General features: G+C 36.4%; 1 protein-coding gene across 1 annotated transcript in view; it reads left to right on the forward strand.

The window, feature by feature from the left end:
• LOC113427895 (vomeronasal type-2 receptor 26-like) overlaps window positions 1-25,651 on the forward strand; it is a 60,163-nt gene that overhangs the window by 23,828 nt on the left and 10,684 nt on the right. Inside the window, exons 3-7 of the mRNA XM_087947377.1 lie at window positions 4,105-4,198; window positions 9,169-9,302; window positions 9,928-10,054; window positions 10,537-11,434; window positions 17,510-17,801. Coding sequence (XP_087803503.1) covers window positions 4,105-4,198; window positions 9,169-9,302; window positions 9,928-10,054; window positions 10,537-11,434; window positions 17,510-17,801 — 1,545 coding nt within the window. The remainder of the gene's footprint in view (window positions 1-4,104; window positions 4,199-9,168; window positions 9,303-9,927; window positions 10,055-10,536; window positions 11,435-17,509; window positions 17,802-25,651) is intronic.

Consider the following 25,651-nt stretch of genomic DNA (forward strand, 5'->3'; position numbering starts at 1 on the left):
TTGGTGCGCTTATGCATGCTCCCTACAGACCTCTTAGGAAAGGTGTGAGGTCAATAGTAGAAAGTCTAAGGTTAAAGTTTTTGGGGTTTGGGGAAGAAACCACAGAGTCAGGTAGAGTATTCCAGACATTGAGTTTGGTGCGATTAACCTTGAGTTGGTATCTATTGTTTGCTCTTGTATTGTTATGGCTGAAGCCTTCAAAAGAATGGTCTGTGTCTTTTGAATGTTGATGGACTTCTGAATTTAGTCCTGATGGATTTGTTCTCTTATGTTATGCCATGTGCTTATGAAGTGGTTGTTTTCTTTCCTCAATGGACACATCTGCACATGGCTCACTGCATTGTACTGGATATACCATGTTGCTAAATTTATGTCAGGATGCTTTATCCTTCGGATGACAAGCTTCTGCCTTAGTGTTTACTTGGGTTTGAAGTGCACACTTCAAACTTTGGAGATATTATTTTGGCTGAAGATCCTCCTGAGCTTTTCTGATATTCCTGCAATGTATGGAATGACAATGTTGCTTCATTGTCTGTTATGGAGGCACTGCTGTAGGGTCTTTTGAGATTTTTTTTTAATTTTTATTGATTTTTAAAACAAACATGAGCAAACAAAACATAAAAACATCAAGCCATCTTCCATATATATATACAGTGTGCCGGTTGGTTTACAAATTGTTTTGTGCTTCCATTTCATAGTCTTCAATTACAATTACATTGTATATACTCGTACTTTCAATTAAACATTAAATACATTAATATCATTATTAATCAATCATTTGACTATACTTTTATTCATTCATGTTTTATGAAATAATCATATTTTACTTAATTTTAATATTTTACTTAATAAGAAAAAGCTTCAATAGTCGATAGCCAGACTGGAATTTTCAAATAACATTGCCTTTTAGTCTTATCCCAGTTTAACCACAGAGACTCCTGTATATAATGTCTTCTAAAGTACCTTTGTGTTTTAGTTCCTTTATACCATAAAAAAGCATGCCATCCCAACAACAGATCATGTCCTTCTAGTGTCAACAATCTAGCATTTCTTAATGTTATCCATTCCTTAACCCACATCAAATTTGCAGCTAGGTAGTACAACTACCAATTAGGCAAACCAAATTCTCCTCTTATTCTAGCATCTTGCAAAAGTTTTAATTTTATTCTTGCTTTCTTACCTTGCCATATGTATTTCAACACAATTTTATTTAAATCTTCAAAGTAATCTTTTCCAAGCCTAATTGGAATTGTTTGGAACAAATATAAAATTCTGGGTAATATATTCATCTTGATTGTTGATATTCTCCCTATTAATGACAGTTGTAAATTTTCCCATTTCACCAGATCTAGCGCTATCTGCTGCTTAAGTTTGATATAATTATTCTCTTTTAGTGTACTGCATCTTGCTGTCAGATATATCCCCAAGTACTTGATCTTATTCGTGACCTGAATTTTCAATAGATCTGCCAGTTCTTCCTTTTGTCTTAATAACATATTCTTTGTCAAGATCTTTGTCTTATCTTTATTTATTTTCAAGCCAGCCACCTTTCCATATGTCTCTATCTTTTCTATCAATTTTGATGCTGTTTCTAGTGGGTCTTCTAAAATGAAAACCAGATCATCTGCAAATGCTTGCAATTTAAATTCTTCCTTTTTAATTTTCATCCCTTTTATATTCTTTTCATCTCTAATATTTCTATTTAGCACTTCCAAGGTTAACACAAATAACAGAGGTGATAGTGGGCACCCTTGTCTTGTTCCTTTTCTTATATCGATAGAGTCTGTCAGTTCTCCCTCTATCATTACCTTTGCCGTTTGCTTATGATATATAGCTTCTATTGCTTGAATAAATTTTTTAGCAAAGCCCATCTGTTCCAGCAGTAATAACATGAATCACCAATTCACATTATCAAATGCCTTCTCTGCATCTAAAAATATCAAAGCCATTTGTTTTTCAGGATGTGCCTCGTAGTATTCCAAAGTGTCCAAGATTACTCTCATATTGTCTTTAATTTGTCTCTTTAGCAGAAATCCATTTTGATCAGGATGGATAAAATTGTTTAAGTATTTTTTAAGTCTTTCTGCCAATATTGAAGCAAGAATTTTATAATCTGCGTTTAGTAAGGAAATAGGTCTATAGTTCTTGATTTGTAATGGATTGGCCTCCTCTTTTGGAATAAGTGTAATATAAGCTTCTGACCATGATTTAGGTATCCTCTTCTTTAACATAACTTCATTCATAACTTCTAGCAATGGAAAGTTCAACGATTCTTGTTATATTTTGTAAAATTCTGCCGGAAGTCCATCTGGGCCTGGTGCCTTTCCATTATTTTGCTTCTTGAGTGCTTCAGTTAACTCCATCATCGTTATATTGCTTTCTAACATTGTTTCAATCTCTGTAGATATCTGGGGTAGATTAGCATTCTGTAAATACTGTTTAACTCTTTCCTCATCAGTATTCTCTTGTGTGTATAGCATCTTCAAAGTAGTTCTGTTTAGCAGCTCTAATTTTATGTGCTAGTTCTTCTTTTTCTATTAGACCCATTTTATGCTTGGTTATATCCATTTTTAACTTAATGTCCTTTTTCTGTGGCATTTTCTGTAACTCTTTTTCAAGTCCTTTATACTCATCCTCTAATGCCTTAGAGGCTAATCTTTTCATGGTATTTCTTTTCCTTGTATAGTCTATTATCAAGCCTCTGGCATATGCCTTCATTGTATCCCATACGTTCTGGATTGATTTATCTTCTTTTTTGTTTTCTCTAAAGAAAAAAGCCAGTTCTTTCTCCATCCACTGTATGAAGTCTTTTCCCTTTAAAATAGTATTATTTAACGTCCATCTAGATCTTCTTCTTTGTCCTTTCCATTTAATTGTCATTGGATTGTGATCTGCCCAAGTACTTGTGTCAATATTTATTTCTTGAATATTAGTTAACAATTCTGTAGACATCCATATCATATCTATTCTGGACCATGATAAATGTCTATTTGAGTCGAAGGTGTATTGTTTGGTTTTAGCATTTCTTTCTCTCCATGTATCTTTTAAGTTTATTTCATCTACCATTTTAGAAAAAGATTTAGGGAGGGTCTTTCTGTTTTGCTTTATTGTTTTCTGTGCTGTATAGTCCAGCACACTTCAAACTTTGGAGATATTATTTTGGCTGAAGATCCTCCTGAGCTTTTCTGGTATGCCTGCAATGTATGGAATGACAATGTTACTTCATTGTCTGTCATGGAGGCACTGCTGTAGGGTCTTTTGAGATTTGATGAAGTCCAACTTGGGGTAGCCACATGTTCCAAGGGCTTCCTTGATGTGTTTTCTTTCTTTTTCTTTTCCATCTTTGCTGGTAGGCAGGGTTCTGATGACTCTCTAGTTGCCTTTTTGAAAAGCACAATGACATCCATGACCTGGATGACTGAGAATCTCCATAGACAATAAGTCCAAGTGATATTGCTATCCAAAATTATCTTCAGCCAGTTCTCCATTCTATTTCCCCTTGGCTCATGAATATTTTAGAGTTGGGAGGTAAATATCTCTCCCTCCCTCCCTCTCCCTCTCCCTCTCCCTCCCTCCCTCTCTCCCCCCTGCCTCTCTCTCTGTCTCAGATGATAAAATCTGGCTAAAGGAAATTTGTCAGGGCTCAGGATGTCAAATACCTTAGTATTAATGAAGAACAAACAATGTAGGATGAGTTTAGATATGGTCCAAATTTAATTGCCTAGTTGTATAAAATAGTGAATATAAATTTTATCTGAATTAAGTTTTATATTGTCAATACCTTGTTTTGATTTTGATTTGATTAACTGCTGTTGTTTTGTTTCCCCCCCGGAAGTAACATTAAATTAATACCAGAACAGACCTGTGTCTTTCTCTGAAATATAGGTTATCTATATTCTAAGTGTACTTATTTGATATTTGTTAAAGCAATGGGAAGAATGAGTAAGTGAAAGTTAAATATACTGACCATTTTTTCATTATTATCCTCTCTCTGTGTATGTGTGTATGTGTGTGTGTGTGTCTGTCTATTTCTGTCTCTCTGTCTCTGTCTCTCTGTCTCTGTTCATCTCTCTCAAACACTCTCTTTCATTCTCTTTCAAGTAGCTCCATTCATTTCTTCAAGGCATTTCTTTTAACAATTCAGCTGGAGAGAGAGTGTTCCTGAATGGCAAAGGGGAAGCAACAGCTGGATTCGCCAAATTGCTAATCCGGACTCCATCTTTTAAAAGAACAGTAACTTTGGACTCCCAATAAGTAGGGAAGTATTGTTATAACTGAACTCCTGTGAAGATTGGAAGCAATTTTATTTCCTGTGATAGAAGCAGAAGTATATTGAAGCCAGGAATGATAGAAGCAGAAGTATATTGAAGCCAGGAGTGAATGCTCAATACAAATCTGAGTCTACACAGTAAAAATATAAACTGTTCGAATTGCCAGTGCAAGACGTGCCTCTTTCTCTTAAAAGCAACAAACTTTGAAAGTCTATTTAGTTAACTAGGAGGGGCCCAGAAATCTCATTCATCAAGGGAAAACAAAAACAAAAAGTTTCCTGTTGCCTCCTGTGAATTGTTCAGTTTGTCTCTGCTGAATCAAAGTCTGCTTGCAAAAAGGAGAGAAGAATAGTTGGTTTCCTCTGATCTTAGAAGTGAAGCCCTTTCCTTCACTCGGATAAAAACCCTTTGAACATCGTGTTACAACCTTTTGTTTACAGAGTAATAGCAATCTGCTATTACAAAGAGCAATAAATTCCTCTCATTCAGTCAACTACAGCTGCTAGTAAAACAATTAGCCCTTTCCTTGCAGACTCTTAATACTACCTCATTACTTTAATCAAACACTGATTAATTCATTACCTCAAAACTTACAACTTTTCTACCTCATCACCTATATCAACGATTAGATAATCAATTTCTATAAAATATTTTATTAATGGTTTAATTGATTTATTGTTTTAATTGATTAGTGTGATTAGAGTGTTTAGTGCAAATAGTGTGATTACTGACTAGTTTAAAAGATCAAGATTCATGTAATTTAATTGAATAATAAAATCAATGATTTAGTGAATTTAAATGAACAGTGTGATTAATGATTAGTGTAATTAATTGATTAGTGATTAGAGTAATTAATTGATTAGGCTGATTGTTGCTCAGGAATATTATCTGACTAGAGAGAGATTACTGCAATTGATTGTTTGATGTGATATTGGCTATATAGATTACCCAAAATTGTTCCTTTAATTCATTCAATCAACGTACTATCTTAACAAACCTACCATGCCAAAAAGAAAATCCAATGCCAAACCACAACCTAAAGAGAAGATAATCCCCACCAATGAACCACAAGACTCCTGCACATGCCTTAAATGCTACAAAAATCTAAAGGATAATGAAAACTCCATCAAATGTTCTCTGTGTAAAAATACGCTCATCATGACTGCTTGGGATTACCTGAGCAAATGATTCAATACCTAGAATCATCCAATGAGTTTCCATATCTCTGCAAATCATGCAGACCCAAACTGGATCTGTCTGAAAGAGTTGATACCATTGAAACCATTGAAACATCCCTTAACACCATAGTAGCATCCTGGACGCCGTAAAAGAAAGAATATCCAACCTTGAAAAAAAGACACAACGCATAAAACCTGAACATCCAATAGCTACAAACCACATCTCTACCCAACAACCACAACCCAATCCAAAACCCAATCCACAAATAAACACAACCCAGACAAATATTGATATCCCAATCCTCATCAGAGAAGCCGTTGAGCGTGAACGGAAACGTCCAAACGCCATCTTATTTGGTCTAGAGGACATCAATGATAATGATGACATCACAACTGTCCAAACATCATCAGTGATTATCAAGCATCAACCATCTCCGCTGATGAAATACTTGACATTTCCGCATTGGCCGAGAGCTCAAAAACAGAGACGGCTCTGTGGCCCCACGCTTGTGCAGGGTCATTTGCAAAAATGAATCAAGCAAACGTAAATTCATTTACACTATAAATTCACTCGCCAAAACCAACACCAACCATAAGAACCTCCGTTGTCGCCCTGACCTAACCATACAGCAACGTGGCCGCTCCCGTGTACTCCGCACTGAACTCAAAAAACGTCTAGACAATGGAGAGAAGGACCTGTACATTGACTACCATGCTGACTGTATCAAAAGTAAGCCACAACCCTACCTCAACCGATCCACCATCACCCAAGACTAGGCATGCACGCCCTAACTACCTCAATTCCAACTACTACTGGCCTTAAATGCAAACTACTCAATGCAAGAAGCCTCGTGAATAAAATACCTGAATTTTTCCTCCTACTAAATATGGCTAAATTCGACATTATATTTGTCTGTGAAACATGGCTCAATGCATCTCTCCCTGACTCCATTACCACAGTAAGGGACTATCATGTTTACCGATCAGATCGTGAAATTCGTAGAGGAGGTGGTGTTGCTATCTTCTATAAAAAGTCCTTACATCTAAAAATATCCAAGTTACCCAGGAGCTTGCTCTTCCTGAGACCATCATCTGTGAACTATCCTTAAATATCACAATTCGATTCTTACTATGTTACAGAGCACCTGATTATGACATCGAACATGTAAACAAGCTAAATACATTACTAACATGGGCTGCATCCTGCCCATATCCTTTTATCTTTCTTGGTGATTTCAATCTGCCTCATATTGACTGGACCCTAAATGAATGTACAACTGAAATCATACACACAACCTTCTACAATGCTATTACAAATCTGGGACTGGAACAACTAGTAACCAACAACACTAGACTAAACAACTGCCTCGATCTCATCTTCTGCAATAGTTTGAATTTAATTTACTGGAATACAAACTAAAGAACCATTTTCCAGCAGTGACCACAATATGATTGACTTTTGTCTCAACATACGCCCACACAAAAATCACCACAATGATGTAATCCCCAATTGTAACTTCAAAAAAGGCAACTATGATCTTATAGACAACGATCTCTCATCCCTTGATTAGCAATCTCTATTCACTGGATGCAATACTGTTGAAGACCATTACAACATATTTTTACTTGAAGTCAAAGAGTCATCAAACTATATGTACCAACAACAACTCCCAAAACAAAAAAAAAAGCAGATTACCCATAACAATAAGGAAACTTCAATCCAAAAAGAGATCACTCTGGCGGAAAAACAAATCTGGTCACATTGCCAATTTCAAAAGCCGATACAAAAATTTATGCCACCAGATAAAGACCGAATGCATCAATTATCACATTAAACAAGAGGAAAACCTTCTAAGCACCAATTCCACCCGTGCTTTTACAATTTTGTAAACAACAAACTAAAAGACTCAAGGTCTATCCCACCCTTGATAGGACCTGATGGTAAATACTGCAACGACAACACCACTAAAGCCAACATCTTTAACACATTCTTCAGCTCAGTATTTGTAAACAGCAATGGATCATGCCCAGTATTTCCTAGCCGCCACAGATAACAACAATGATCTAATACATATCGATTTTACAGAAGACAATGTTGAAAAAGCACTACGCAATCTAAAACCATCTCTATCTATTGGACCGGATGGAATATGTGCCTACTTCTTAAAAAAGCTATCCACTGCCATAGCCAAACCTCTAAGCATAATCTTTGAAAAATCTTTCAGGACCAGCTCTTGCCTAACCTATGGTCACAAGCCACAGTCATCCCCATCTTCAAAAAGGAGACCCAAGCCTAGTTGAAAATTACAGACCAATCTCCTTATGCTGCGTCACCTGTAAAGTCATGGAATCAATTATTAACCAATCCATCATCCTCCACTTAGAGACAAACAACCTACTCTCCAATAAACAATTTGGTTTCAGAAAAAAACTATCCTGTAATCTGCAACTCTTACACTGCAAAAACATATGGACGACACAACTCGACCAGGGCAAAGCAATAGACGCAATCTACATAGACTTCTGTAAAGCCTTTGATTCAGTGGTACACGACAAACTACTCCTAAAAATAAAATCCTATGGTATCTCTGGACAACTGAATAACTGGATAGAAGCATTCCAGGCAAACAGACAACAAATGGTCAAAATTGGGAGTGTCCTATCAAATTCTGTACCTGTCAATAGTGGTGTCCCCCAAGGCAGTGTTCTAGGACCAACTCTCTTCATACTCTACATAAATGACCTCTGTGATCATATTAAGAGCAATTGCGTTCTTTTTCGCTGATGATGTAAAGCTGTTCAATACCACAGACAATACTGCTACCCTACAAAAAGATCTTGACTATGTATCAGAATGGTCAAACAAAAGGCAACTTCAAATCTCAACAAATAAATGCTCTGTCTTACATATTGGCAAAAAAATCAGAAAATAAAATACAAGCTGAATAGTCAAGATCTTGTTGATGACCCAAGCTCTGTAAAGGACCTTGGAATACTCACCTCTAATGATCTAAGTGCTAGAGCCCACTGCAACTACATAGCCAAAAAGGCATTAAGAGTTGTTAACCTAATCCTATAATACAGTTCATCAGTCTGGAACCCACATTACATATCTGATATTAGCACAATTGAGAAAGTCCAGAAATATTTCACAAGAAGAGTTCTCCACTCCTCTACTCGTTGTAGAATACCTTATGCCACCAGACTTGAAATTCTAGAACTAGAAAACCTTGAATTACGCCGTCTTCGGTCTGATTTAAGCATGGTATATAAAATCATACATTGCAATGTCCTACCTGTCAATGAATACTTCAGCTTCAACCATAACAACACAAGAGCACACAATAGATACAAACTCAAAGTTAACCGCACCAAACTTGATTGCAGGAAATACGACTTCAGCAATAGAGTGGTCAATGTCTGGAATACTCTACCCGACTCTGTAGTTTCTTCCCAAACCCCAAAAACTTTAACCTTAGACTGTCTACTATTGACCTCACCCCTTTCCTAAGAGGTCTGTAGGGGGCGTGCATAAGCGCACCAACGTGCCTACCGTCTCTGTCCTATTGTTTCTCTTATTCTTCTTTTTATTTTTCTTATATGTACCCTTTTCATGTATTCACAACTATGTATACACTTATACTTATTATCTTGTAAACAATTGGCAAATCAAATAAATAAATAAATAAATAAAAATAAAATAAAATAAATAAATAAATAAATAAACTTGATCACTTTTCCAAACAGATCCTTTCAGAGAATTAGAGTTGGAAAGATGGATCCTCATTTTCCCAATACAAAGGAACTAATCATTAATGAAGAGGTGATTGTTTGGCACCCAGCTTTTAATCAGGTGTGGACTCATTGAATCAACTCTTCCTTGATCCATTATGATCCCATATTGAACATAGTCTCTTAGAAATCTAATTTGTCATTTTTGAAATGGCATTTTCTGTACAAATATTGTGTATGATCAAGCTTTCATCAAATTGACAAAATGACATTACGATTTAAAAGACAGGTATTCATATTTGGGTTGCCTATCCATTTCAAATCACAGGAGTCACAGCATTCCCATAATATTGTAATAACATATATATTTTTTATTCACCCTCCCATTCTTCAAACACACTCTTTGCACATAATGTCAAAATTTTAATGGATAGTATAAATTTGTGATGGCTGAGTGGTTAATGACTATGACTGACAGGTTTGAGAACTGAGTGCTATGCAATATGGTGAGCCATTACTGCCTCAGCTCCTTCCCACCTAGGAATTGAAAAGCATACAAATGTGAATAGACTCACAGGTACCACGGTGGGAAAATAACAATCTTCCTTGTGCCTTTGGCATATAGCCATGCTGGCCACGTGATCATGGAAAACATCTTTGGACAATGAGAATTCAAATATTTTTCCTTCCACCATAAAGGATAATAATTCAAACTGCTTAAAATTTTCTTTTACGTTTATCACCAGGTCCTTCCATTTTCTCAGTGTAATGACCATTGCTCCCCTGGATACTGGAAGAAAGGGTTGGAAGGAAAACAATTATATTGTTACAACTGTGTTCCATGTCCAGAAGGGAAGATTTCAAATCAAAAGGGTAGGTTAGACATTTCAGTTGTCCTTCGATATACCTAAGCAAATTGTAATACACTACTTTAGTGTAGCAAATAGTTATATGAGTTCTTCTAGGTGCATATTCATTTCTATACCTGTGAATCTCAACCTGTCATTCTGAATTCAAAATTTGCCCATAAGTGCTGAGCTCTTATATCCACCTTTACAAGTTTCTTCTCCGTGTTTTGGAAAAATGGGAAAAATCAAAATAGTCTAAATTTTAATATTTTTGAAAGTGCCAGACAGGACTGCATTTCATAGACTAATTTCCAGTCCCATTGTGCTTCTTTTATGGTGGTCCTAGCTGATTCAATGATGGAAAAACTGCATTTCCATAAAAACATGATCCAACTGATAGCCAGTAAAAAAAAAAAAAACTTGAGAGGGATAATGGTTGGCACCCATAAGGAATATTATTTTCAAAAATATAGAATATATAAAAACATGCCTTGACTTTTCTTTCAGATATGGATGACTGTTTTCAATGTTCAGAAGATCATTATCCAAATAAAGAAAAGAAAGGATGCATCTCAAAACTGCTGGTTTTTCTAAGTTTTGAGGAAACCTTGGGAATTAGTTTAGCCACTGCAGCTGTTTCTTTCTTCTTCTTGACATCTTGTGTACTTGGAACTTTTATTAAGCACAGGGATACTCCCATTGTGAGAGCCAACAACCGGTCCCTCACCTACACCCTTCTTGTCTCTCTTCAGCTCTGCTTTTTCTCACCTTTGGTCTTCCTCAGCCAACCTGGCAAAGTGATCTGCCTTCTCCGACAACCTACTTTTGGCATCACATTCTCAGTGGCAATTTCAAGTGTCCTGGCCAAAACCATCACTGTGGTTGTGGCTTTCATGGCCACTAAACCAGGATCTCAGATGAGGAAGTGGGTGGGGAAAAGATTGGCCTTTTCTATTGTCCTCTCATGCTGTCTTCTACAAGTATGTATTTGCATTCTTTGGTTGTTGATATTTCCCCCATTCCCTGAGCTGGACATGCACTCAGTGCTCCAAGAAATGATTTTACAATGCAATGAAGGCTCAGCTTTCTTCTTCTATTGTGTCTTGGGCTATATGGGAATCTTGGCCATCGCCAGCTTTATTATGGCTTTCCTTGCCCGTAAATTACCTGACAGCTTTAATGAAGCCAAGTTCATTACCTTCAGCATGTTGGCCTTTTGCAGTGTGTGGATCTCCTTCTTTCCAGCCTATCTGAGCACAAAAGGAAAAGCCATGATAGCTGTGGAGGTCTTCTCCATCTTGGCTTCCAGTGCTGCATTACTGGGATGCATATTTTTGCCAAAATGCTACATCATTGTTTTGCGACCTGACCTCAACCGCCGGGAACAACTTATAAAAAGAATGTAGTAAGCTATACTATAAAGCAACAAACCTGATGTGGGTTAAGGAATGGATAACATTAAGAAATACTAGATTGTTGACACTAGAAGGACATGATCTGTTGTTGGGGTGGCATGCTTTTTTGTGGTATAAAGGAACTAAAACACAGGGGTACTTTAGAAGACATTATATATGGGAGTCTCTGTGGTTAAACTGGGAGAAGACTAAAAAGCAATGCTGTTTAAAAATTCCAGTCTGGTTATCGACTATTGAAGCATTTTCTTACCCTATAACATATAAAAAGAAACAAACAGTTAGATATGGTGAAATATTGAATGAAAAGGGGGAACTTAAATCTATGCAAGAACTAGAAGAACAAGGTATAAAGATGAACTGGTTTTCATATGTGCAAATGCGCTCTAGATATGATAAAGATTTTAAAACAGAAGGTTTTTATGATAAATTGACTGACTTCAATAACATTTTGACAGGTACTGAATGAAAAGGTGATTAAAAAAACTGTATGGACATTTATTAGAAATTAAGCTAGAAGAACAAGTTAAATAAACAATGATTGTTTGGGGGGAAATTTTTGGATATGGGATTGACTTAGAGAAATTGAAAAAATTGTGGTCTCAAAATTATAAAATGACAATGTCAATAGCATATAAAGAAAACTTGTATAAGATGTTTTATAGGTGGCACTTACCCTCAACAAGAATAGCAAGAATGTTCAAGAACAAATCTGAAAAATGTTGGAAATGTCATCAGATACTAGGCTCATATTACCATACGAGGTGGACTTGCATAGAAGCTAAATGACATTGGACTAAAATTCACACATGGTTGGAGAAAATGACAAAAAAAACACATAGACTTGAAACCAGAGATATTTTTACTGGGAATTTTATCTCAAATATACAGTAGGGAATTGAAATATTTGATTGTAAATGTATTAACAGCAGCTAGGATTGTATTTGCTAAAAATTGGAAAAATGAGAAATTACCAATGCTGGAGGAAGTTATTAAGAAAATAATGGAATGTGCTGAAATGAGTAAACTGACATTTGAAATTAGAGAACAAGAAGGTAAACAATTTTATAAGGTTTGAGGTCTATTTTATCAATGGTTAGAAAATAAAATAAGGTAATGAAATATGTAGAATTTTACAATATATGGAGAATAGAATTATATAGAATATAATATAAAGATGTATTATTACTAGATGGATTTAGGATAATAATATGAATTGTTATAATATAAATCAATTGAAAAATATGGAGTATCTCGCATAACATGAAGGAATAATAGCACAGTCAAATGAATGATTAATAATGATAATAATGTATTTAGAAATATTTGATTGATAATATGAGAATATACACAAGTAATTGTAAGTGAGGACTATGGAGAGGAAGCACAAAAAAAATTTATAACCAACTGACACACTGTATGTACGTAATTGAAAGATGCCTTTATGTTTTTATGTTTTGTTTGTGTATGTTTGTCTAAAAATAAATTTTTATTAAAAAATAAAAAGAATGTAGTACATTGTGTATTCTTTCTAGCTATTGAAAATATTTGACAAAAAGATTAGACAGCCTGCTATTGCTATATTTCATATTATTATGTAATGTTATCATTGTTATTATAGACACTATTATTTCTATCAAACAAGATTTTATATAGGATTGAGATTATTATTAAAATTCATTGTTGTCTATTCCAAATGATGTGCTCATTTTGCAACATTTTTATACATTCTCCAAGGTCATTTAACTTAAACCTTTTTTCCATTGAATATATTGAGTTAACAAGATTTTGAGCATCTATCTCTTTATCTTCTTAGGAGATTTGAGATATTTATTTTAAGGATACCTAAATGATATTAATTAAATATACATAATAATACTCTTTCAACTTCTTATATTTACATATACATTGTAATTATAATGTATTTTATTTTTTGACAGTATATAAAATAGTGCTTTTCCAATTTCTATTTCTATTGTCAACATCTCTCCCATTCCCTGAATTGGACACCCACTCAGAGCTTCAAGAAATGAGTTTACAGTGCAATGAGGGGTAAGCTTCCTTCTTCTACTGCGTCTTGGGCTACATGGATATCTTGGCCAGCACCAGCTTTATTGTGGCTTTCCTTCCCCTTAAATTACCTGACAGCTTTAATGAAGCCAAGTTCATCACCTTCAGCATGTTGGCCTTTTGCAGTGTTTGGATCTCCTTCTTTCCAGCCATCTGAGCACAAAAGGGAAAGCCATGGTAGCTGTAGAGGTCTTCTCCATCTTGTCCTCCAGTGCTGCATTACTGGGATGCATAGTCCTGCCAAAATGCTACATCATTGTTTTTAGGCCTGACGTCAACCACAGGGAGCAACTCATAAAGAGGAATTAGCAAATCATTTTATATTTGTGGCTTTGTGAAATTGCTCACAAAAAAAGAGAAATATTGTTTGCTATCCATAGGAGACATATAGAAATCATTAATTAAATCATTAATGATGGAGCATCCACAACTTCTGGAGGCAAGTCATCCCACTGATTAATTGTTCTCACTTGCAGGAAATTTCTCCTTAGTTCTAGGTTGCTTCTCTCCTTGATTGGTTCCCATCCATTGCTTCTTGTTCTGCCTTCAAGTGCTTTGGAGAATAGATTGACCCATTTCTTCTTTGGGGCAGCCCCTTATATATTGGAAAAGTGCTGTAATATCTATTATTCACTATCGTATCATATGATTACTATTGTATCACATCATAGTAGACTATATCATAGTATATTATATCATATAATATCATAGGAGGAAGAAGGTGTATTAGATATCTTCTGTGCCTTGAGTTATTTCAAAAAATAATACAAATCAGAATACAAATAAAATAAGTAAATAAATAACTAATATTTGGATGGGTAGATTATTAAACTCAAGGCAATGTCTAATGAAAATTTTGAAATATCAGTACCATCATTGTTATTGTTTCATTCTTCAAAATTATTTCACTGAAAATGTGGATAAAACCTCCAAAGAAATTATTGGCTTCTTTGTCAGACCTTAATGTATAAAAATGTTTCCTCTTCTCTACTAAATAATTCTATTCATTTTATATGGAAAATGGGAACCCTGCTCCATTGTAAGGAATGAACATTAACTTCAACACTTGAGGCTATTTTCAATTGCCAATGTCTCTTAGATTATTTTTATTAGCATTTGCTCATTTCAAAAAAATTTGAACCTCCATATTTTCTATATATTTTCTCTCTTCATTCACTCTCTTAATTCTATTTTATTTATTTCATCTCAATTTAGATAATTATATTTGCATCTTTTGTCCGTTCTCTTTCAATTATCTATTTATCTTTTCTTTCTAATACAATATTTCTCCTGTAATCACTGGTTGAAGTATGACAACTTTTTATCTTTCCCCTAAATTTAACACTTAAAATAATACATACTTTCCATACTGATTCTGCTTAGTACATTCTAAATATTACATTTTAGAATAATAGAACAAAAAAAAGGAAAATTAAGTTTATAAATTAGTAAAAACAATATTCCATAAAAAGTTAAACTCTATTGTTAAATCTTAAACATTTTAATACATTCCCTTTAATGCATTATTAACTCATATAATATTTCAGTTTTCCAACTCGATTTAAAATACTAATATCTACAATACAATCTTATGTACTTTTGCAGAATCATTTTTTGAATTATAATTTACCCTTTGTCTCTGAAAAAAACCTTCTTTTTAACATCTTGTTTTAAACCTTTATGACTTCTCTTTCCTTTTTCCCTTCCTTTCATATCAATTCTAGCCTTTTGCCCCCATCTCTCAGACTCCACTCTCTTAGTCTTCCCTCTCTGTTGTATTTCTCTTTTCTGTTGCTTTTTGACATTGTATTGATTTTTCATCTTATTTTTCCCTTTCTTGGTTGCTTTTAAGTCCTGAATTCTCCATTTTCTTTCCCCCTTTCTCTTTTTTTCCACAAGTAAAATTGTCTGTCCATTAAAGATGGCTTCTTCTCCTTCATCCCAGCCTTCTTGTTGTTGTATTTCTTGGTAGATAGAAATCGCCATTTCTAAAAAGTGAAAGATAGATCCAGAAGAGCCCTTGCCTTCTTGTTCCTCTTCTTTTAGCTTTTGAAATTCAATTTGCAATTCTTCAACAGATAATGCCATTTTTTTCTTAAGAACAACCCAAATGTTTTTAATCTTTCAAGAAATAGTTCCCAAAAATCCCAAAGTCACAAAGCAATCCAAATCAGAACAAATTGTCTCATTTAGCACTTTCTTCTTTTTATATTTTCTCTTCCTGGGGTAGAGTTCAATTACACAGTTCCAAAGTAATTTTTTAGAAGCCTTATTGCCATTTATTTCTAATCTTATAAACTTCAAGCAGTCTCCTTCAGTACAATCTTAAAATAAGTTCTTTACCTCTTCCTCCCACTTATAGCAAAAAGGTTTTAGTTTTTAATTCCAATGTTCAGAAATCTTTTATCCCCTTGGCTTTAAATTTCAAATGTAATTATCTTCTATGCCCAAGCAGGTTTTTCCGATTTCCATCAGCTATTTCCATGGGGAGGGAGAGTGAGAGAAAATAACTTTCCCTTTCAATTTTCTTCCGCCGCTTTCCAGTCTTCTTAGGAAACAATGTATCATTCAAGCAATTAAAATTCCAGGGTGTTTAACAGATAAGATAAATATACATATTAAACTGTGCTTGTATGGAAATGTGATAATTTGGAATTATCCTGTCTTTAAATAAGATATTCTATTTGTTTTTTAGAAAAGATGTTCTATGTTATTATATTCTACATTTTGTTTGTTTGTGTATTGTTTTTAAAAATTAATAAAATTTGTTTATAAAAAAAAATTGAACCTCCAATTGAACCACTTATTCTCTCAAAACAAAATAATCATATCCTACAGGAATCACCATATTTTTTTAACTAGGTCAAAACATCAAGGACTGTACATAATGGTATTTAAATCCAGGAACAATTAAAGTATATATCTGGTTATAAAGTAACTCTTCAACCCCAGGGAGATTGGCACAAAGGGATAATAACGGCTCCATCAGATTCTTTGCTTCAAGTTTCCTCCCTCATCTCTTCTTTTCCAGAGCATCTGTTCAATCCTGGCGATAGTCAGTATACAAAGTTGCAGACACATTGAAATTTAAATAAAAAATGGTGGGATTTCTGATTAGGTGCATTGTCATATATAAACCTTGGATGAATCATTATATGAACCACTGAAAAACAAACTTCCTTATGGACAGGAGGCACAAATATTTTCACTATGACAAATGCCTGAAGATGTTGTTCCTTCTGATGCTCTTAGTTCAGAAAGCAGTTACTCTGAGCTGCCCTGCAAGTAATGCTTTCCCTATTCCCCATGACTGGTACCAACCTGGCGATCTCATCGCAGGTGGGATGGTGTCTCAGATAATTCACCACTTTTTTGAAATTGAATTTAAGGAACATCCTTCTTTAATACCTTATGATTTACCACTGTAAGAATTTTTTTCCCATTCATTTTCTAATCTTAGTCTGATCTCCCAAAAGTGCTTATATGACCAAAACTCTTTGAGAATAAATGCATGGTTTCTTTGATACAAAACTTATTCTAATTTCCTTGTCTTTCAAACTTATTTGATTGTGGGAAAATAAATCATGTTCATTTTGTTAAAAGCTTACTCACAAAATGTATGAAACTATTCTGCAAGAAGTCTTTGGAGAACATTTACTGTGTGAAAGATAATTAAAATTATCTAGACTGTGCAGTCACTCCTCACATAACTTACATTCATAAAAGAGTGATAGTTGCTGTTTGTATTCTGTTTTATGCCAAACAGATACTAATATAAATGTGATATCTTGAAAAAACCACATGACTTTGTTCTATACTTATTTGTTGCAAATCAGGGAAACACATTACATAGTTGAAAACTATACAAATATTTCACAAAGACTCCTATCTTCTTACTTAACAGATATAGAAATGGTTGTTACCCATATATCAATGCTTTCACCATAAAAGTATTGCCAACTTATTTTGTTCAATGGGGATGTTTAAACGATTTGCAGTGTAATAACCAAATTCTACCAGCATGCCCTCGCCTTGGCCTTTGCTATGAAGGAGATCAATGAGTACTCTCAGATCTTACCTAACATCACTCTTGGGTTCCACATCTATGACAGTTACAACAACCCAAGGATGACCTATCGCACCACTCTGGACCTGCTTTTCAAATCCCAGGAATTTCTCCCAAACTACAAATGTGATAGCCAGAAGAATATCATGGCTATCATTGGGGGACTCAGTCCTGATAAATCATCCTTTATGGCAGAAAGTGTAAATGTCTACAAAATTCCACAGGTAGCTTGTGGTGGAGTGAGAGAGAGATTTCTTTTGCAATTAATATTAGATACTAGTTGCTTGCCATACCTTTCTGCAGGAATTCAATTAAATACACTTTTATTATGTCTCATCTGTTTTTCCCACAATTCAATAGACTGACTCAAGGTAATCCAATCCAATCAAAATCTTTTATTACAATCATACATGTGTTTTGACTGCCAACCAACAATAGGTCACAACTCTTCTTGCTGCAGTTTAAAACTCAACTGTTTTTTTAAGCAATTGTTGAAGGATTTGTGTGATAGGGTCAGTTATTATTTTGCCATGCCTTTCTGCAAGATTTCAAGTTTGCTCCCTTTGTTCTCCCTTCTGCAATTGTTCATTATGTTGGCTCAGAATAATCAGTCAATAAAATCTGAATCTTTTATTACAATCATAGATTAGAAAATTTAAATTTAAATCACAAATTAATGTACAAAATTAATCTTTTTTGAGACAGTCACTTGATAATGTGGTTTGACCACTGTCTCTGGTAAAATCTGGAGCTGTGTCAAGAGGAGAATATAAAAGGCTGGCTAGCACATAGAACAGAGAATAATAAAGTTGGAAGAGTCCTTGGAGGTCTTCTCGTCCAAGTCTTCTAGTCTAGTCACTTTAAGCAGGAGACTCTATACCATCTCAAGTAAATGATTGTCAAATCTCTTTTTGAAAGCCTCCAGTGATGGAGCATGCACCTCTGTAGGGAAGTTGTTCCATTGGTTTATTATTCTCACCTTTAGGAAATTTATCCTTAATTCCAGGTTGCTTCTCTCCTTGGTTAGTTGCCATCCATTGTTCCTTGCCTTGCCTTTTGGTGCTTTGGAAAATAGTTTGACCACCCGTCTTCTTTCTAGAAGCCCCTCAAATATTGCAACATTGATATCATTCCTCCTCTACTCCTTCATTTCATCAGACTAACATACACAATTCCTGTAACTGAACGTTTTTGGAGATCTCTATAATAATTACAGTAAAGGAAGACATGATGATCATTCTATTCCTCCAGAATCTCAACAGCATTTATAAGTATTTTATTGTATCTATTTTCATGTATAGGTATTTTCATGTATAAGAATCTGCTACAAATAAGGGTAGAGGATAGTCCAGTAAGTCTAGCTTTTACTAATTCTTTCCTTGGGCTAAGAAGAGATCACAAGCTCAGATATTTAGCAAGTTTCCAGATGTTCTACATATATGAACATTCTGGAATTCTGCATGCGGAAATTGATTGTGGTTGTAATCTATTTATTTTTCAGATGAGAAAATATTTCATCATGGGGTTTTAGCTTCTTCGCTTGTCCATTAGAATTGACAAAATCTAGAATTGGAGAAAAATATTTATTTATTTATTTATTTATGTATTTATTTATTTATTTATTTAGTCGAGCATGTGTTTGATAGCAGTTATAAGTATAAACATGATTATGAATACATGAAATGGATATGAATATAAGAGGAACATTGGGACAGGGACGGTAGGCACATTGGTGCACTTATGCATGCCCCTCTTAGGAACGGGGTGAGGACAACAGTAGACAGTCTAAGGTTAAAGTTTTTGGGGAAGAAACCACAGAGTCAGGTAGTGTGTTCCAGGTATTGACCACTCTGTTGCTGAAATCATATTTCCTGCAATCGAGTTTGGTGTGGTTTACCTTGAATTTGTATTGAATTTGTATAAGGAAGACGTAAGATGGCGGCGCCCAACTAGGAAGGTGAGGCTCTCGCTCCTGGAGCACTATCTCCCTATAAAGCCACCACCTGCACCAGAAATCACTTTTAAAGCTGCCGCCTGCACCAGTAACCATGAGTAAACCAGAGCCCAAAAAACAAGCCCAAAAACGCTAGATTCTGAAGCCGTGGAGCCCTAATAATACTGGCAGAGCTCCTGATAGTTGATCCGGAGCCCTCCTCTCCTTCTCCAGAGAAGTGAAGCTCTTTCCATCGAGCCATTAACCACACTGGTGGAGCTCTTGAACTGGATCACTTGGAGCCTGCAGAGTGCAAACAACATACCTTCATTTAAATCCCTCACACAGCTGATAGAAGTATCTTCAACACCAAACAACGCGTTTCCATGAATATCCCCCACACAGTTTCCCGGGAGCTACATCGGACAGCTGGCAGGGAGAAACAAGGAGGGAGGAGAAAGCCCTGAGGCTCTTAGGAGCCAAAAGTCACCCTGGACGGCAAAGGAATGCTTCGGTGGTCAAGAGGAGAGGAGAGTCTCCTCGACTGACCCAAAGAAAACCCCTCCATCCGAACTAAAAAGAGAACTGCCAGCATGGCTAAATCGAAACCAGGAAGGCAGGTGAGACAGAAGTGAAAAAGAAAGGAAAGATCTTGTAACAGCGTGCTTAGTCTTGGTAAGAATCACTCCAATTTCTGCAGTGGAATTTTCCTTGGAAAGTGGGACTCAAAGGAGGAAAATAGCTGCGATTAATGATCTGGAGTGACTGTCAGATTTAGTTTTTTTAAAAAAGATATTGCAACTAGAAGTAACTTTAAAAGTAAAGGACAGATTGGATTGGTTAACCCAAATTTCTGGACTGTATTTTTACTACTACTCAACTTGAAGAACTTTAGGAAACTATTGGAAAACAATCTTATTCAGAGACATATAGATTGTAGTTAAAGTGTTTTAATTCAGCGAGTTTTGCTCTCTTTCAAAAACCCAGCGTGCTTTGAACATCTTGTTACAGCCTATTGTTTACAGAGTAATAGCAGCAGCAATCAGAGCAATAAATTCCTCTCACCCAGTAAATCACAGCTGCTAGTAAAATAAATAACCCTTTCCTTGCAGACTCTCAATACTACCTCATTACTTTAATCAAACACTCATTAATTCATTACCTCAAAACTTACAACTTTTCTACATCATCACCTATATCAATGATTAGATAATCAATTTCTATAAAATATTTTATTAATGGTTTAATTGATTTATTGTTTTAATTGATTAGTGTGATTAGAGTGTTTAGTGCAAAGTGTGATTACTGATTAGTTTATAAGATCAAGATTCATATAATTTAATTGATTAGTAAAACCAGTGATTTAGTGAATTTAATTGAACAGTGTGATTAATGATTAGTGTAATTAATTGATTAGTGATTAGTGTAATTAATTGATTAGTGATTAGTATAATTAATTGATTAGGCTGATTGTTGCTTAGGAAAATTATTTGACTAGAGAGATTACTGCAATTGATTGATTGGTGTGATATTGGCTATATTGATTACCCAAAATTGTTCCATTAATTAATTTAATCAACGTACCATCTTAACAAACCTACCATGCCAAGAAAAAAATCCAATGCCAAACCACAACCTAAATAGAAAGTAATCCCCACCAATGAACCACAAGACTCCTGCACATGCCTTAAATGCTACAAAACTCTAAAGGATAATGAAAACTCCATCAAATGTTCTCTATGTAACAAATACGCTCATCATGACTGCTTGGGATTACCCAAGCAAATGATTCAATACCTAGAATCATCCAATGAATTTCCATATCTCTGCAAATCATGCAGACCCAAACTGGATCTGTTGGAAAGAGTTGATACCATTGAAACACAAATAATATCCCTTGACACCATAGTAGCATCCCTGGACACCTTAAAAGAAAGATTATCCAACCTTGAAAAAAAAAGACACAACGCAAAAACCTGAACATCCAATAGCTACAAACCACAACTCTACCCAACAACCACAACCCAATCCACAACCCAATCCACAAAAAACATAACCCAGACAAATATTGATATCCTAATCCTCATCAGAGAAGCTGTTGAGCGTGAACAGAAATGTCCAAACGCCATCTTATTTGGTCTAGAGGACATCAATGATAATGATGACATCACAACTGTCTGAAACGTCATCAGTGATTATCAAGCATCAACCATCTCCCCCTAATGAAATACTTGACATTTCCCGCATTGGCCGAGAGCTCAAAAACATAGACGCTCTGTGGCGATCTTCTGGTCCTTTATTTCGATCTTCTGGTTGATTGCTGAATTCCTCTCAGAACAGGACCCAAGAGTGAGATCCAGGCGAAGTTTGGCAAAAGAGGACCCTATCCAGGGTGAGAGCAGCAGCGTTCAGCGTAGAAAAAGCGTTAAGAGTAAGCGTTCAGCGGAACCCTAGCCAGGGTGATTGCGGGACTCTCGCAAGAGTGATTGCAAAAGCGGAAAGAAAAAGAACACAAGACGAAGATTTCTTTAGGTGAGGCAGCGCATCGCCTGGGGCAGATGGAATTGTCCCGGCTGAGCCTGAGACAGATGGATTGTTCAGGCTGCCAGCCCCAATTGCTTTTTGCTGTCCTCCTTTTATTGTGCTGATTCAAAAAGGGGGTTGGAGGGATTACAGAAAGACAAAGAAGTTACAAACTTTATCTTTGAGACCAGGCTACGTGATACAAGTAACGAACTTTTTGACTGTTACTGATAAACATGTTTTTTCCTGAATATACATCTTTTATCTGACACAAGCTTCTGTGATGATACTTCGTGACTGATACCGAATACACATCTTTTATCCGACAGACTTTTGTGAAGTTAATCTTATCAACTTCAGCTTCTTCCTGTCAGTTCTTTTCCTGTCAGCTTAGTGAACTTTGCTCTGTGCTAAGCAAGATTTTGTTTCATGGAAATTTACCAAGACAGAATAGCCACAATTCCTCCTTTTCTTTATTTTTTGTGCTCATGATTCTAGGTAGAGTCCTTTCTCCTCTTGAGTAGTCCCATAAGGTGGCAACAAGCCCTTCGGTTTGTTGGTGCCTTGCAGAACCAACTCATACGAGGAAAAGTCCTCTTCCCCCAAATCATGGCTTGGCATAGTTAACAAAACTTCTTTGGAAGAAAAGGAGTTATTGGTGTCTATTTCTTCCTCTGACTCTTGGTCAGAGTACCATTCCAGCAAAGGTTTTTGACAAGGTCTTTTGATTCAATTACAGATGTGAGAAAGCTAACTGTTTTTTGAGTATTGTTAACTTCATTGTCAAGTGTTTTCAAACGATCCCTCAAAAATGTAAGCAAACGTCCTATTACACATGGACCAATAGTACATGCAAGAAGCAATAGCACAAGAGGACCTATTAAGGGTGACAATAGTGTTGTTAACCAGGGAGAAAAATTATTCCCTTCATCTCCTTGACCATCCCACTGACGTCCTCCCCAAGTGAACCCAACCATCCATTGTTTTTTTTGTAAGTGTCTTTCCTTGTGCAGTAAAAGTGATTCTGAGTGGATTTATTCTCTGTCCACAACAAGGCCATGAAGAGCAGGAATGCTTTGCTTGGGCACGGGTAATATGAATATAGTCATTTTTGGTAGGTGCTTCCCACCAGATATGACCTGTGGATACACAACTCCATTTTTTACAATATCTGTCAACTACCCCACCGCAGGCAGAACGAGAAGTACCAGTATTGTGAGCAGGGCAAAAATATAATCTAAAGTTGTCAGCAGGTGCTGGAGAACAGGAGCCTTGCTTGTCCCATGTATCAGCTTGTAGTTTTTTGTCTGCAAATTTTTCTACTCCTGTCCCCATTTCAGCAAAATCCATGAAAAGCTGAGGAAACCATGGCCATCTAGTATAGTTAGTGGTGGTGTTTAAAAATTTTCCTTGAAAATCAAGGATAGTCCAGGTGTAAGTTTGAGGTTGATGTTCATTTGTAGAAGATGATTGTATGCTTCGAGGAATGCGACGATAGCCAAATCTTGGAACAACATGAGATGCAGACTGCTTAGAGATGGAGTTGTCAGCGATGAAGGCAGGATACCCAAGATGGCGAGCTCGAATGAGAGCTGTAGTCTTGCGATGGATGTCATCAGGGATGAGGTAGCGTCTTCGCACGACAGGTGGTTTGTAGCGATCAGGAACCCAGGAAGATGAATGATGCAATATGCAGTTGGTGACATCACAGGGTGGAAAGCAGCAACGAAGATGCCAGCGTAGTTTATCTCCAGGAAAAGTTGTCTCAGAATTAGCTTGAGATGGCAACGTAAGTAAAGCAGAAGATAGTGGAGGAGATGCCACTGAAGAAGTGGAAAGCAATATAACAGTGTGATTGAAATAAGTGTGATTGTGAAAAAATCCTAAGCAAGAATAAGAACCTATAGTAAGTGGAGTAACATGTATAGTTAAAAATATTAAACAAGGAGAATAGTAATAGTAAATAGTTATGTCAGAAGTAGGAGAAAGAAAACTACCGTTGTGTTGGAAAACATAATTACATGCAGAAAGAAGATTATCTTTAAAGATAAAGGTAACAGTGTCAGCAAGGAAAGCAAAAATAGCATCAGGAGATGCCTTAAATTGAGAAAAGACAGGAAGTATTGATATCAGAAGAAAGATTAGGGTTAGAGTCAGGTTTGCCATGGTAAGGTCTGACACAGCGAGCAGGAACCCAAAGCACTCGATCAGGAAGTTGAACAGCTGCGTAACCTTTTCCCCAGGTGATGAGCTGTGCAGGACCTTTCCACGCAGGATCTGGAAGCTGTCTGAAATAAACAAGAGGACGGGAAGAGGGAACTACTGGCTTGGTGAAGTGGCGAGAAGCCGCTGTGGAGGGAGGAGAGCCAGTAAGATTGAGAAAGTTAAGAGTGTACAGACAAACATTTAAGATATTTTGCAACGTCGGGAGGTTCGGGGGGCCTGAGCCTTTTTTCCCCAAGTGCCGATCAAGGGCTTGTTTCAAAGTTAAATGCGATCTCTCCACAATCGCTTGCCCTTGGCTGTTGAAGGGTAAGCCAAACTTATGTGTGATGGCCCACTTATGACAAAACTCAGCAAAGGGAGAACTGACATAAGCAGGACCATTATCTGTTTTGAGAATTTTTGGACATCCCAACGTTACGAATGATCGAATACAGTGATTAATAACATTTTTTGTAGCCTCTCCTCTTTGCAATGTTGCTATAATAAACCCTGAATATGTATCTACTGATACATGAATGTATTTCCAGGGAGCAAAGGGAGGATAATGAGTTACATCCATTTGCCACGTATCACAGGCTTGAGTACCCCTAGGATTAACGCCTTCAGGGATACCTTTGGCCTGCAAGCTACATGTTGGACATTGTTGAATTATTGCTGTGGCTTCTTGATATGTAATTCCAAATTGTTGCACTAGGGCTTTCCTGTTTTGATGAAAATAATCATGGCTCTCCCCAGGTGAAAGCTGTTGGAGAAGGGGAGAGGAGGCCATAATTTTACAAGCCTCATCTGCCATATGATTGCCTTCTGCTAGGAATCCAGGCAATTGCTGATGACTTCTGATATGAGCTACAAATAAAGGTTTCCCTCGCTTTTTCAGCAGTGTCTGAAGCTGTAAAAAAAGTTTCATTAGAGAGGGAGGGGTAACAGGAGAAATATATGCATCAAAAATATGAGCAACCATCTGAGGGACTTCCGGTTTGTCGGCTTCGCGAGCGGCAGGGATTTGCGAAGCTGCGCGATCCCTGCCGCGCTAGCCGTTTTTGGGGCTCCGACCCACACGGGTACGGAGCTAGGCTGCCCTGCAGGGGCAGCTGAAGGTAGGGGGGATCCGGAGAAGGGATTGGGGGTGTTGCAGACCCCCTCCCTGGCCGGCAGAACCCCCTTTTCCCAGGACAGTGCAGCGGCGGTCCGTAATGGCCGCCACAAAGAAGCTGGCAGCCGGGTAAGAATGCGCAGGAGGAAGTGGAGAAAGTGATTGAGAGGAGAAAGTTTTTCTTGGCTCCTAGGACTCTAAGATATATTTAATAAAATTCCTGAAAAGTATGACTTTCTGAATAATACCTGCCAGAAGAGGAAAAAAGCGGCTGCTTGAAAGTGCTGAAAGGATAGCTT

Source organism: Notechis scutatus, chromosome Z (genome assembly GCF_049901735.1).
Source record: "Notechis scutatus isolate UNSWTSFEM ecotype Mainland chromosome Z, rNotScu1.2, whole genome shotgun sequence".
Taxonomy (NCBI): domain Eukaryota; kingdom Metazoa; phylum Chordata; class Lepidosauria; order Squamata; family Elapidae; genus Notechis; species Notechis scutatus.